This window comes from Anas acuta, chromosome 26 (assembly GCF_963932015.1).
Source record: "Anas acuta chromosome 26, bAnaAcu1.1, whole genome shotgun sequence".
In the NCBI taxonomy this organism is placed as follows: domain Eukaryota; kingdom Metazoa; phylum Chordata; class Aves; order Anseriformes; family Anatidae; genus Anas; species Anas acuta.
Genome location: NC_089004.1, coordinates 5,941,930 through 5,953,670, shown reverse-complemented (window position 1 = coordinate 5,953,670; position 11,741 = coordinate 5,941,930). Strand labels below are relative to the sequence as shown.

Genomic DNA, 11,741 nt, shown 5'->3' with positions numbered 1-11,741 from the left:
GGGGCAGCGCCGCAAGGCACACGTTTGGCTGACACCTGGCAGGGGGCGCGGGGCAGGACACGGCCCGGTGGTGCTGGGAGCACCGGGGGCGAAACCTCAGGGGGTCCTGGGAGCATCGCTGCGGGCCCAGAGCAGCCGAGCGGGCAGGCGACCTTCAGGCCAGGGCACCCCGTGGGTTTATAGCCCTGGGGACGGTGGTGCTCCAGGCAGGATGGGGACAGCGTTTGTTCCTCCCGGGTGCCTGCCCCGTGGTGCTGCCAGGCTGCGGGGAAGGCTCCGTTCTCCTCGCGACCAGCCCACGACAGCAAAGGGCTTGATGTAATCACCAGAAACGAAGGCCCGGCTCGGTGATCTCACTCAGCGCAGGTTGCTGCAGCCAAGCACTGTGCGAGAGGTGGGAGGTCTCGGCTCCCTCCGCATCCTGCCTCTGAGCTGATGAAAAGAGAAGGATGCGCCGAGCCCAGCAAGGGCCGGCAGCCTGCTCTGGCTGCGCCTGGGAGAGGCGGGGAGGGAGAAGGTGCCCCGGGGCTGGGAGAGCAGCCGTCCCCTCCCTGGCTGCTTGCTGCTTTCTGCGCTGCCCGGTGTCTCTGCTGGGCTCTCCTCCCCCATGTGAGGCCTCTCCCAGCACCCTGGGGTGCTCCCTGCAGGGCAGGCACCACGGCATCGCCCTGCTTGGTGGGGAGCAGTGGCGCTGGCAAAGCAGTGGCCTTCACCTAAGGGGAGCTTGGTACAAATCTGGAAGAAGCCACAGGGACGTGGCAAGCAGGGTGTGGGGGGGCAGGACTGGGGCTGGGCGGGGGCTTCTCACTGAGGAGGGGGGATGGCAGCGTTATGGCTGGGCCAGGGGTTGGCACTGCACGGCGTCCAGTCCGGGGTCTGGCTGGGGAGCAGAGGGTGAAGAAAGAGAGGGAGAGGATGAGGAAGCTCAAGGAAAAGGGAGGTGGTGAACAAAGGCTGGTGTTTACCTTTCCTCCACCCATGTGCAACAGGAGGTAAATAAGGTGCAGAAATGGTTGAGTTCCCCAGAGATAACAAAGAGCGCTGGAGCTGGGCCAGCCCTGCCCGCACACTTGGCCTGGGGCCAGCGGTCCCTGGGGTGTGGAGGGGGAGCAGGGAGCTGAGCTGCTGCACTGAGCCCACCTGGCCCTGGTGCGCGGCCGGGGCAAGAGCAGGGCGGCAGCGATGGGCAAAGCCCCGGAGAGCTCGAGTGCCCCGGGTCTCAGCGCGGGGGCAGCGGGAGTGCCCCGTGCACACAGCAGGAGCTGGCGCTGGGGCACGTGGCGGGGGCGTGGGGTGTGCCCAGGCACCCGTGCTGGCAGCCAGCCCTGCTCCGGTACAGGGCTCGGGACCAGTGCTCGCCTCCAGCGCCGCGTTGCCACAGTCACTGCGCGCAGAGGGAGGTGCCAGACCACAGCCAGAAGTGGGCAGAGAACAAATGCTGGCAGGCCAGGAGAAAACAATTCTCCAGCGCCTCCAAAGCAAGCTCTGGACCAGCGGGCAGCACTGCGCAGAGCGGCTGGGTGGGGGCCCTCTCCCTTCCTGCCTCCTCCGTGGGGCTGGGACCACGCAGCTCCCTGTGGCTGCGGGGGGGGGGAACCACGAGGCCCCATCTGGGGCTCCAGAGCTGCCTTCCCTGAGCAGTGTGATGGGGGGCGTGGGGATGGGCGAGGGTTAGTGAGGCGGGCGGGGGTCCCTCGGGCTGGGCTGGAGGGGAGCAGCATCCAGCAAGGCCTGGGCACGGTGCAGTGGGGGAGGGATGCCCGGCTGGGGACAGGGACAGGGCTGGGGACAGGGACAGGGCTGGGGATGCGCCTGGCAGAGCCGACAGTGTGCTACCATCTGCTGGAGGCTGGGAAGCAGAGCCCCGTGTCCCCCCCCCCAGCCAAGGGGAGCCCCCAGGGACAGCAGCACGGCCCCGGCCCCCCCAGCCCAGCCCAGCAGTGGGGCTGCTCCGGGGGTGCAGAGCGCACAGAAAGAAATCCAATTTCAGCTGCGGCCCTCCCGGGAGCTGGTGCTCCAATTGCATTATTCATGTCCATACGTAACTCAATAAAGGCCTCAGATTTAATTGTTTTTTGTTTCAAGAGCGCTGCCGCTGCGTGGCTCCCAGCCCACCTCCCCACACCGCAGGGTCCTGCCTCTGTGCCGGGGCTGGGGGGCTCGGGGGGCCGTGCAGTGATCGGCCTGGACAACCTCAATCCAGGTGGGTAAATACCCCCAAAACCACCGTGCCAGCCCTGCCGGTGCCTCCTCGCAGCCTCTCTGGCAGCCGAAGGGCCGGGTGCGGAGCGGCGGCAGCTGGTGCGCGGCGCAGGCTTGTTCCTCGCAGCAAAGCGAGCAGGGGCTCTCGCTGCCTTTTCCTGCCTCTGCTATTGAGGGAACAGTGCAATTATCTTTGCAGACGCATTACTACATGACAAAAAATAGCAGCCGAGATGGAAGCGCTGCGTCCCTGTAGATATTCGACTATCAATGGAAAATTACACATTCATTACCAGGCTTTATTTAGGCACTGACTTTATTCATTGACTCACCCAGAACCCCGCCGGCCCCCCAGCTGGAGGACGTCCCCTGAGGGGTGACCCCACTCCCCTGGGGCTGCCAGCTCCAGCTCTGGGCACAGCGAGCAGGGGGCAACCGGTGGGGCCCCGTGGATGTCGGTGCTGGAGCCAGCCCGGAGCCTGGCCTGGAGCCCGCTGCGGCCCCGCCGTGCCCGGGGTTTGCAGCCAGAGGCCCACCGGGGCCGGGGCTCCATGGCCGTGGGGGACCCGACCCCCCAGCAGCCCTGCTCTGCCCCTGGCTCTGAAAGCCTTGTGTGCCTCCCGCAGCCCCTGGGCTCCAGCAGGGCTCCTGGTGCCTTTGCCAATCCCAGCCAAAAGCCTTTTTTATCTCCCAGCTCAGCCCCGCAGGACCCAGCCCCCCGCACCCCAGCCCTGGAAGCACACCCCGGGGCTCGGAGGCGACGCGTGCCCACGGGCAGCTGCAGGGTGCGGCCACCGAGGTGCGACCGGCCGGGAGCTGGCGGTGATGGAGAAGCTGCCCCGGTACCGCTGCCAGCTCTGTGCCTGGGGGCAGCACGAACAGCCGGGGCCTTGCTCATTTCCAGGTTTAATTAGAAACGTATCCCAAACAACAAACCCCAGAGACGCCCGAGGAGGGACCGTGAATGCCATAAAAACCTGCCAAAGCTGCACCTGGGGGGTCCCAGGGCTGGGGACGCCTCTTCCCCCACCACCCCAGCATCGCAGGCTCAGCTCTGCCCCACGCTCGGTCCTGGCCCCCCCCCGGGGGCTGAGCAGGGCTGCAGGGGCTCCGCGGGTGCTGCGGCACAGCCACTCCTGGTGAGAAGGCGACTGGAAGCGTGAGACCCACAGGAAAATCCAGCAGTGCCAGCTCCAGGAGGTGCTTGTGCCCAGCCCCGCCGGGCAGAGCCCAACAGGGACACAGTCCCGACAGGTGGGGGGGCCCCAATGTCCTGGCAGAGAGCGGGGACCGGGGCAGGACTTGGGTCCTGAGCAGCAGCGCTGGCGAGAGGCACGGCTCTCTGCGCGGGGGCCGCTGCCCCAGCAGCCCCCCGCACACCTGCACACACTCACACACACGTGCACATGCTCACACACACACTCACACGCTCACACACGTGCACACAAGCACACACACACACACTGAGCCTGCTCGTCCCATCGCACCGCAGGAGCCCAGGGATGAGGCTCCCAGCAGCAGCCACCCCCCTTTGCTGCGGGGTGCTGGGCTGGGGGTGTCAGGGGTGGGGGGCATGTGGGCACTGCCTGGCCCAGGACCGGGGCAGCCCCATGGGCAGAACCTGACAGCTTCACCCCAGCACGTCCCTGCGCTGTCCCCAGCCGCTGAGACCAATCAATGTCCGGGTGTGCGCGGGGCAGGGGGCCCCGTGCGGGTGACGGAGGGGAGGCAGCGGGGATGGGGAGACGAGGGACGGACAGCGGGGCCCTTGGAGGTGGGCACCACGAGGCCCCTGAAGACAGGCACGAGCAGAGGGGGGTGCAGAAGGGGCCTCCCTCGGCTTTGCCCTGGGCTGGAGCGAGTCTGGTGCCAGGGGGGCGGGTGGGGGCTCACGTACCCCCCAGCATCACTGCTTCCTGCGGACAACCTGGCGGAGGTGCAGCTCGCTCTCTGCGGCCACGATGGGCTGCTCGTTCTGCCGGTGGTGGCTGATGAGGTGGCTGATGCTCTCAAAGAGCACGTCCTTGGTCCTGACCTGGGGCCGGGGGCAGAGCAGCCCTGAAGCCCCAGGCAGCTGCCCCCCGCCCCATCGCCCCCGTCCCGGCCCCCCTGCCCTTACCACGCCCTCGGGATCCACCAGCAGCAGGTGCTTGGGCTGCCCGCAGTGCATGCCCGTCAGCACGTACTGCCCCGGGTTGGTGATGCTGTCCCGCACCAGGAAATCCCCGTCCATCTGCAGGAGCTTCTCGGCGTCCCGCCGGCTCATCTTCCCGTGGTACCACGGCTCCCGCCTCAGCTGCTCCTCCGTGGGGGCGATGGGAGCTTTCCGCGTGGGGGGGCTCGGCCACTGGTCCTCAATTGGGGGGCTGCCGCCTCCCCCTGCCATGCACTCGTGGAGCTTCAGGGCATCTTCAAAAGGCCCTGCGGGAGCCAGGACGGGGCCGTTGGGGCCGTCACCGCTCTGGGACACGATGCCAGGCCTCAGCACGGCCCCCGGCCCCAGCCCGGCAGCTTACTCATATCGAAGAGGTCCTTTTTGGGACTCTCCTCCGGTGCTCCGCAGGCGGCCTCCGGCTCCCGCGTGTCCAGGCTCTGCGTGTTCACGTACATGTGCTCCTCGTAGTCCCGCGGCCCCAGGGGGTGCCCGTCCGCCTGCAGGTACCCGTCGCAGGGCTGGCCTGCGGGGACCGGGCATCACCGCCGGGTGGAGCGGGGTCCCCCCCACAGCCCCCATGGGACCCCGCCTGCCCCGACGCCCCCAGCACCCTCCTGCGGCCGCAGCCCCCCGCGGCAGTACCCACCCTGGCTCTCCAGGTCCCAGGGTGGTCCCAGCTGGCTGCTCTGCTCTCTCCTGGGTGCTAAACCGCCCTGGGGAGAGAAGACAGCGAGGGCATCGGGGGGGCAGCCCCGGCCCCTCACTGCAGGGCCGGCAGCGGCCCCAAAGCTCACCTGGCTGGCGGGGCTGGAGCTGGGGGGCTGGACGCGGACATGGCCCAGGAGCGTGCCGTGCCGGAGCCGGGAGTCGACGAGCCCCCCCGGGGGTGGCTCCTTGCCCGGGATGCTGTTATAGTAGTCGTGCTCGCCCGTCTCATCGTCCTCCCCCCACGCCGACTCCTCCATCCCCAGCACCCTGAACAGGACGTGGTGGGAGCAGAGGCGGCTTGGGGACACCCTGCCCAGCCCGGCCCCAGTCCTGCACAGGACGGGGACGCCCGGACCGGCCCCGGCGCCCAGGCCAGCCGCAACCCTACCTGTCCGGGGGCACCACCACCTTGGGGGGGCTGTGCAGGTACTGCTTGAAGCGCAGCTCGAAGGCCTGTCCCACCGTGTTGATGACGCTCTGCGCCAGCCCGTCGCAGCACTCCAGGATGTGGCAAGCTGCGGGCAGACGGACGGACGGACGGACAGATCGAGGCTTCCCCCGTGTCCCCAGCAGCCCCTCGGATAGCCCCAAGCTGCCCCTCGCCCCCCACTGAGGGACACCGCCCCCAGCCCAGCTCATCCCTCCGCCGTGCCCCGGGGCCAGCGTCACCTCTCTGGTTGATGGGGTCCTTGGCGACGTAGGCAACGTAGTCCGTGGTGTCCTGGGGGCACAGAGGGTGCTCAGGGCCTGCACCCCCCCGTCGCATGGCGAGGGGGGCCAGGGCTACCGGAGGGGCTCAGACGTGTTGAACCCCCGTTGTGGCTCAGGGCAGCCCCACGGCCCCGCTCCCCATGTGGGGAGCCGAGAAGGGGCTGTGGCAAGAGCCTCACCGTGTCCCCGCCGGAGGCGAAGGAGATGGACTGCATGTGGTGGTTGGCGATGATCTGTGGGCACAGCCGCCGGGGGGTTACTGGGGGGGCTGCCAGCCCCCGCCTGGCAGCGGGAGCTGAGGCTGGAGGCAGGGGGCTGGGATGGGGCCGGGGGCCGCGTCCCCTGTGCCCAGCTCTCACCTGGCGCGTGGTGGGGATCATGAGGTTCAGGCCATCAACGGAGATGTTGACGGCGATGCTCATGCCTGCGAAGCGGAGGTTGCTCTTGCCCAGGATGGAGAAGAGGGCTTTGTTGGGAGCCTGACGGGGGAGAGGAGGGTGGGGGCGATGCAGCCCCCCAGGACCAAGCTTCCTGGGGTGGAGGAGGCAGAGGGGGTGCCCGAGAGACCCCAGGCTCTGCGCTGCGATCAGAGCCAGCAGCCCTGGCCCTGGGGGAGCAGAGAAGGATGGGCCTGGGGGGAGACTCACCTTCTTCTTCCAGATGCCCTTCACACCCGGCACTGCCTCGTACAGTCTGTTGATGGCTTCCCTGCAAGCCCCGAGCCCCACAGTGTTACTGCTGCAGACCCCAGCCCCTTCCCAGCTGCCTCCCCTCCCCACAGCTCCGGGGGCCACCAGTCCCAGGCGCCTGCAGCATCCCCCAGCCTCCCCTGGTGTCATGGGGCCGGCAGTTCGTCCTCCCAGCTGGGGCCACCTCCCTTCTCCTCTTTCCTCCCATCGATCTGCGGCAGAGCCCTTTGCCGCATCGCTGCCCCTGGCCCAGCGTGAGGCGTGCGGGGCCCCCCCAGCCTCGGCCCCGTCCCCCCCGTCTCCACAGGGCCTGGGCGGGGGCGGCGGCGGGGCCCCACCTGGTGACCTGTGTCCGGGTGTTGAAGTCGAGGGACCTCATGGAGCGCAGCACCTCGATGCACCCCATGTACTGCAGGGAGGGAGGGAACGGAGCTCAGAGCAGTCTGCGGCTGCCGTCACCAGCCCCGCGCAGGCGAGGGAGAGGAGAGCAGAGGAGCTGGGTGCCAGGGACAAGGCCCCCATCGACACCAGCTCCAGGGCTCTCATGCACAGCACCATTTCGCTCCCCACCCCATGTCCAGCTGCCCCGCTGCGTGCCCAGACCCTGCGCTGAGACCCAGCAAACTCATCCGGGTGCCAGGGCTCCAACCGCCCGGACAGGGGCTGGTGGCGGCCGTGTCCCAGGGCTGTGTCCCCTGGCCTGGCAAGTCCCCAGCCCGACCCGGCCCCGTGCCATCCTTCGCAAGCCAAGACAGACAACACGTGCAGCGTGATGGGGCTGCTACGTGATGGCAGAAGGGGCCGCAGGCCGTGCGGGCGCATCCGCTGCCAGCCCCGGCATCCCTCCGTGGGAGTCAGGGCACCCCCACAATGCTGGCCCCAGCACCCCACCGCCTGCCCCCTGTGGCTTTGTACAGGAGGGGGTGGCTGCCAGGGTCCCACCCCGTGCCTGCAGCCTCTGGACAAGGCAGAGGATTGCCGGCTCTGCCCTCAGCCCAGCCTTGAGCAGAGCGCCTGGTCCAGAGCCAGGCTTGCAGCTGCAGCCAAGGCTGCCAGCGGCCTCTGGGCCCCCCGAGCGTTTCCAGGGCCCTGCGCTGAGGATGGAGGCTGGAGGGAGGCCGGGCATCGGGGTCCCGCCGGGCATCGGGGTCCCGCCGGGCATCGGGGTCCCGCTGGGCATTGGGGTCCCACCGGGCATTGCCCAGCTCGCAGGATGCCAGCCACAGGGGAGCGGCACCGCGGGGCTCCAGGGGGTCCCCCGGGACGGGCATCGCGGGACGCGTGCCCTGGGTGCCCGGGGGCGAGGGGGGGGCTCCCGGGAGCCCCCGGGGCGCAGCGGGGCCGGCGGCACTTACCCTGACGATGTAGGAGACGCCGGGCCCCAGCACCCGCTCGTCGGGGTGCAGCCAGCCCTGCGCCGGTTTGCTGATGAAGCTGCCCTTGCGGTTCCAGTCCTCGCCGCCCGGCCGGGCCCCCTCCGCCCGCGCCGCCTTCCTGGCGGCCCCGGCCCCGGCGCGGAGCCGGCTGAGCCCCGGCAGCGAGCAGGGCGCCGAGCAGCCGGGCTCGCAGGCGCCCAGCACCGCCGCCAGGCTGGACGGGGCCCCCCCGGGCTCCGCGGCGCCCCCCGGCCGGGCCGGCGAGGAGAGCTCCTTGCTGGAGCCCGAGGGGCTGCGGCTGAGGAAGCCGCCGGGGCCGGGGAACTTCCACTGGGGCATCCTGGGCAGCAGCATGCAGAACGTGGTGCCGGCCTCCGGCTCCTCGCCCGCCGCCGGGCACGGCTGCGCCAGCCCCGGGGCGGGAGCCGGCACCGGCACCGGCACCGGGGCCGGCATGGGGGCGGCCCTCAGCGGCTCGTCGCGGAACCGGTCATACTTGGGCTCGGGGAGCATCCCCTGCCCCGCTCCGCCCGGCGCTCCGCCGCCGCCGCCGCCGCCGCCGCCCGGGGCGAGCGCCCCGCTCCGCTCCGCGCCGCCGCCGCCCGCCCCCCGCCCGCTCCCCCGGGGCCGCCGAGCGCTGATGTCATGGAGCGAGCGCTCCGCCGCCCGCCCCCGGCCCCCCCGAGCATCCCCGAGCATCCCCGCCTCCCGCCCGCCCCTGCGGCCCCCGCCCGCCCCGCTCCGGCCCCCCCCGCATCCCCCCCTCTCCCCCGCGCCCCACTGCGGTGAGACCCCCAAAAGGGGCAGGGGTCGTCCCCGCGCCCGCTCCCGCTTGGGGCCGGCCGGGCTCTTCCCTGCACAGCCCAGGGCACCTGCGCCGGCCGCCAGAGCCCCAGGCACGGCTTTGTGCTGGGGGGGCTCCCCGTGTGCCCCCCGCACGCAGCCCCACCGGGACGGAGCCGCTCGCTCTCTGTCCCGCTCCGACCCTGCTGGCTGCAGCCCCCCGGGCTCGCCGGGCAGCCACCGCCACCACCGGGTCCCGGGCTCACTGCGAGGCGAGCGGGGCAGGGAGGGGTGCACGGCTCACGCGTGGCAATCGGCTCGAGAGGCAAGCAGGAGGCTTCTGGAAAGGACCAGCAGCCCCCGGCCGACGCCTTCAGCTGCAACAGGGACATTTTGTCCACTTTTCTACATCTTCATCATCAGGAAGCGTTTGCGGGGCGCCTGGGGCTGCCTGGGGGGTGGGGGGCTGCGGGAGGCTGTGCTGCACAATGGGGCTGGCCTATTTCTGCGCCTCGCAGCCCAGTGGTCTTATTCACTCTGATTTTGTCTGCCTCCAAAGCCAGGTCTGGCTCCCGCTTGTTTATATCTGTCTGGAGGGCTCAGGCAGTAAAAAGCACAATCATTTTCTTGCTTCTCTGCCAGCATCTGCAGCAAGCAGGGAAAGAGAGAGAGAAAAAAAAAATCTTAAAGGGACTTTCTGACCTCAAAACAATCAAGTAACATTCCCCTCCTCCAGCCTCAGGGCTGCTGCTTTTTTCCAGGGATTCAAAGGACTCAGACCTCTTGTCGAGCCTGGCATCAGCCCACGACATCCACCCACAGCACAGGCAGAGGGACACGAGCCCCGTCTACACGAGGCAGTGGGGCACCGCGCCACGCCGGGGGCTCTCGGCATGACTCTCATACATCGGGGACCGAGCCCAGAGCCGCCTCTTCGCTTTGAGAGCACCCTTGGCTGCTGTTTTCTCTCCTCTGCCTTTCCATTTGCACGGCTGGAAAGTTCCTTTGCTGTGGATGCCGCCCGCCTGCTCCAGCCTAGGGCATGGGGCCGTGGGGGTCCTCAGCCCCCACCTGCAGCTGCCTGGCTGCCTCTGTGCCCCGGGGGCTTCGCCTGCGTGCAGCCCACCCCAGCCCACCCCAGCCAAGCCGTAATGCCCAGCTCTGCCCCCCCAGCCCCGTGTTCCCACTGAGCCTCTCAAGGGTTTGCTCCGACCCGCTCTGCCTGTGTGGGATGCTCTGCGGCAAAGGGGCCCGGCGGCCGCCCTGCCCTCAGCCCTGCACAAACACAACCCGAGCCTCCCCCGGGGCCTGCAGTGCCCTGGGCAACGCGCGGCCGCCTTTGTCTTGCCTTCTCCTTGCTGTCTCCTGCTCCCTGGCAGGTGACGGGGTGAAAGCCAGTAATTGCTCTAAGTGCAATCAATAAATCAAGGTAATAGAATTACATTTGCTGTTGCCATATTAGGAACCACTTCTCTTCTCTCAGCCTCTCTCCGCCCTCCTTGTTTTTGTTTTTAAACTGCTGCACAGCGCTGCAACAAGCTGGGCTCCTGCGTGCTCCTGGGGTGGCTGCAGCCCAGACCCAGCAGGGCTCAGTCCCCACAGGGCTCGGTCCCCACGGGTCCCCACACACGCTCCTGGCACACGCGAGGTCCCATGAAGGTCACCAGCATTTTACTGCACGCCCCGTGCAGAGTGCTGTGGGGACGGGGGGAGCACGGGGGGCACGCCAGCCTGGCGCTGCAGCAGTGGAGGAACAATCACCCCACAGAGCTGCAGCTGGGCCCTGGGGTTCGGAGCTGCCGCACCGCAGCCAGCACAGCCCCATGCAGCCAGCAGGGCCCCACAACGCCCCCATGCAGCCAGCACAGCCCCCACAGCCCCACACAGCTGCAGCCCACGGGGGCTCAGGCTGCTCCCCTCTCCTGGACAGGTCCCCGGTGGCCAGGGGATCATTTTCATCTCGTTTCCAGCTGGTCTCAGGCTCTGGGGAGTTAGCTTCACATCAAGGGCTTTCCCTCAGGCTGCTTTTAATCATTACTTGAAGGCAAGCCTCCAGGAGCCAGGACTGGACCATAACCCCGTGCTGGCACAAGGGAGCATCTCGTCACCCCACAGCCCCGCAGGGAGGGTCCTGCCCTGCCTTGGGGCCATCCTGGCCACCACGTCCAGCGCTGGGGACAAGCCTTGGGGGACAGGCCAGGGCTCTGAGCAGGCAGGGCTGATTTCCACTTCTCAGGGGACATGGCTGCAGCCTTTGTCACGGCAGAGCTGCTGGGTGAGCGCCCTGAGAGCACCCCCAGGGCTGTGCCGCTGCGGGACGTCTGCCCCGCACCGCTCCCATTGCCCCAGAACAGGAGCGGTGCGGGGGCGACTGGGAGGAGCAGTGCCAGCACCCCGCTCTGCCACTGCCCGCGATTTGCATAACTTTGCTGAGCCGTGCCTAATGAATCTCCTTACACCTCTGGCACCGCATTAGGGGAATCGACATAAAGCACTCCCCAGTCCGTGAAGGATTAATTAGGAGAGGAGGACACGTGTGCACACGGCCAAACATGCAAGCGGCAGCGCCAATCCCCGGCAGCACCGAGCCCAGGCCCGTGGCTGTCGCTGCGTCCCCGAATCCCCAGCAGCGGGCTCGGGGTGAGCGGGGTGGCACCCTGCGACCCCCTGGGGAGGGCTGCAAGCGCCAAGCACACGGTGCCGAGGGCTGCAGGACACGGAGCGGGTCTGGGCGTGCTCAGGGACGGGTCTGCAGCCCCGCACGGCAGCGAGCCACGGGCACGAGGGGCACACGGCCGGGGGCCCCGGGCAGGGCTGGAGCCGTGCAAGGCCGGGGCGTGGGGCACGGGGCGTGAGGCAGGGTCAGTGTGTGGGGCAGGGGGTGTGGGGCACGGTGCTTGTGGGGCACGGGTGGTGTCAGACATGGTGCTTGTGGGGCACGGTGCGTTGTACAAGCTGGGGGGCACCGGGAGGGGCGAGCCCCACCGGGCGGGCAGCAGGGGCCGTGCCGGGAGCCGCCCCCGCTCCGCTTCCCCGGTGGCCGCAGGGGGAGCGCGAGGCCATCGCCCCCCGCGGCCCCCAGGCAAAATGGCGGCCGCCGGCGGTCACGGGGGGGGA

At 69.2% G+C, this 11,741-nt stretch overlaps 1 protein-coding gene across 2 annotated transcripts; it reads right to left on the bottom strand.

Annotated features, from left to right (window-relative positions):
* Window positions 1-3,740: 3,740 nt before the first annotated feature.
* Window positions 3,741-8,555, bottom strand: SHC2 (SHC adaptor protein 2). Of its 2 annotated transcripts, XM_068661565.1 has the most exons (13): window positions 8,390-8,488; window positions 7,821-8,357; window positions 6,804-6,874; window positions 6,424-6,484; window positions 6,136-6,255; window positions 5,956-6,009; window positions 5,735-5,786; window positions 5,454-5,580; window positions 5,152-5,332; window positions 5,004-5,070; window positions 4,719-4,880; window positions 4,322-4,623; window positions 3,741-4,237 (listed from the first exon to the last, which is right to left on the bottom strand). In XM_068661565.1, the coding sequence occupies exons 1-13, from the start codon at window positions 8,486-8,488 to the stop codon at window positions 4,109-4,111; spliced, it is 1,962 nt and encodes a 653-aa protein (XP_068517666.1). In that variant the 3' UTR covers window positions 3,741-4,108. The 2 variants fall into 2 exon arrangements, with proteins under 2 accessions (XP_068517666.1, XP_068517665.1); XM_068661564.1 differs by having other exon boundaries at window positions 7,821-8,555.
* Between the last annotated feature and the right edge of the window lie 3,186 nt (window positions 8,556-11,741).

Excerpts from the sequence above, each read along its gene's own strand:
- SHC2 (XM_068661564.1), bottom strand. The coding sequence starts at position 8,540 with ATGCTCGGGGATGCTCGGGGGGGCCGGGGGCGGGCGGCGGAGCGCTCG. Across the intron at positions 5,787-5,955 it reads TCGCCTCCGGCGGGGACACG|GACACCACGGACTACGTTGC; the intron begins GTGAGGCTCTTG and ends CTGTGCCCCCAG. Across the intron at positions 4,624-4,718 it reads AAAGGACCTCTTCGATATGA|GGCCTTTTGAAGATGCCCTG; the intron begins GTAAGCTGCCGG and ends TGGCTCCCGCAG.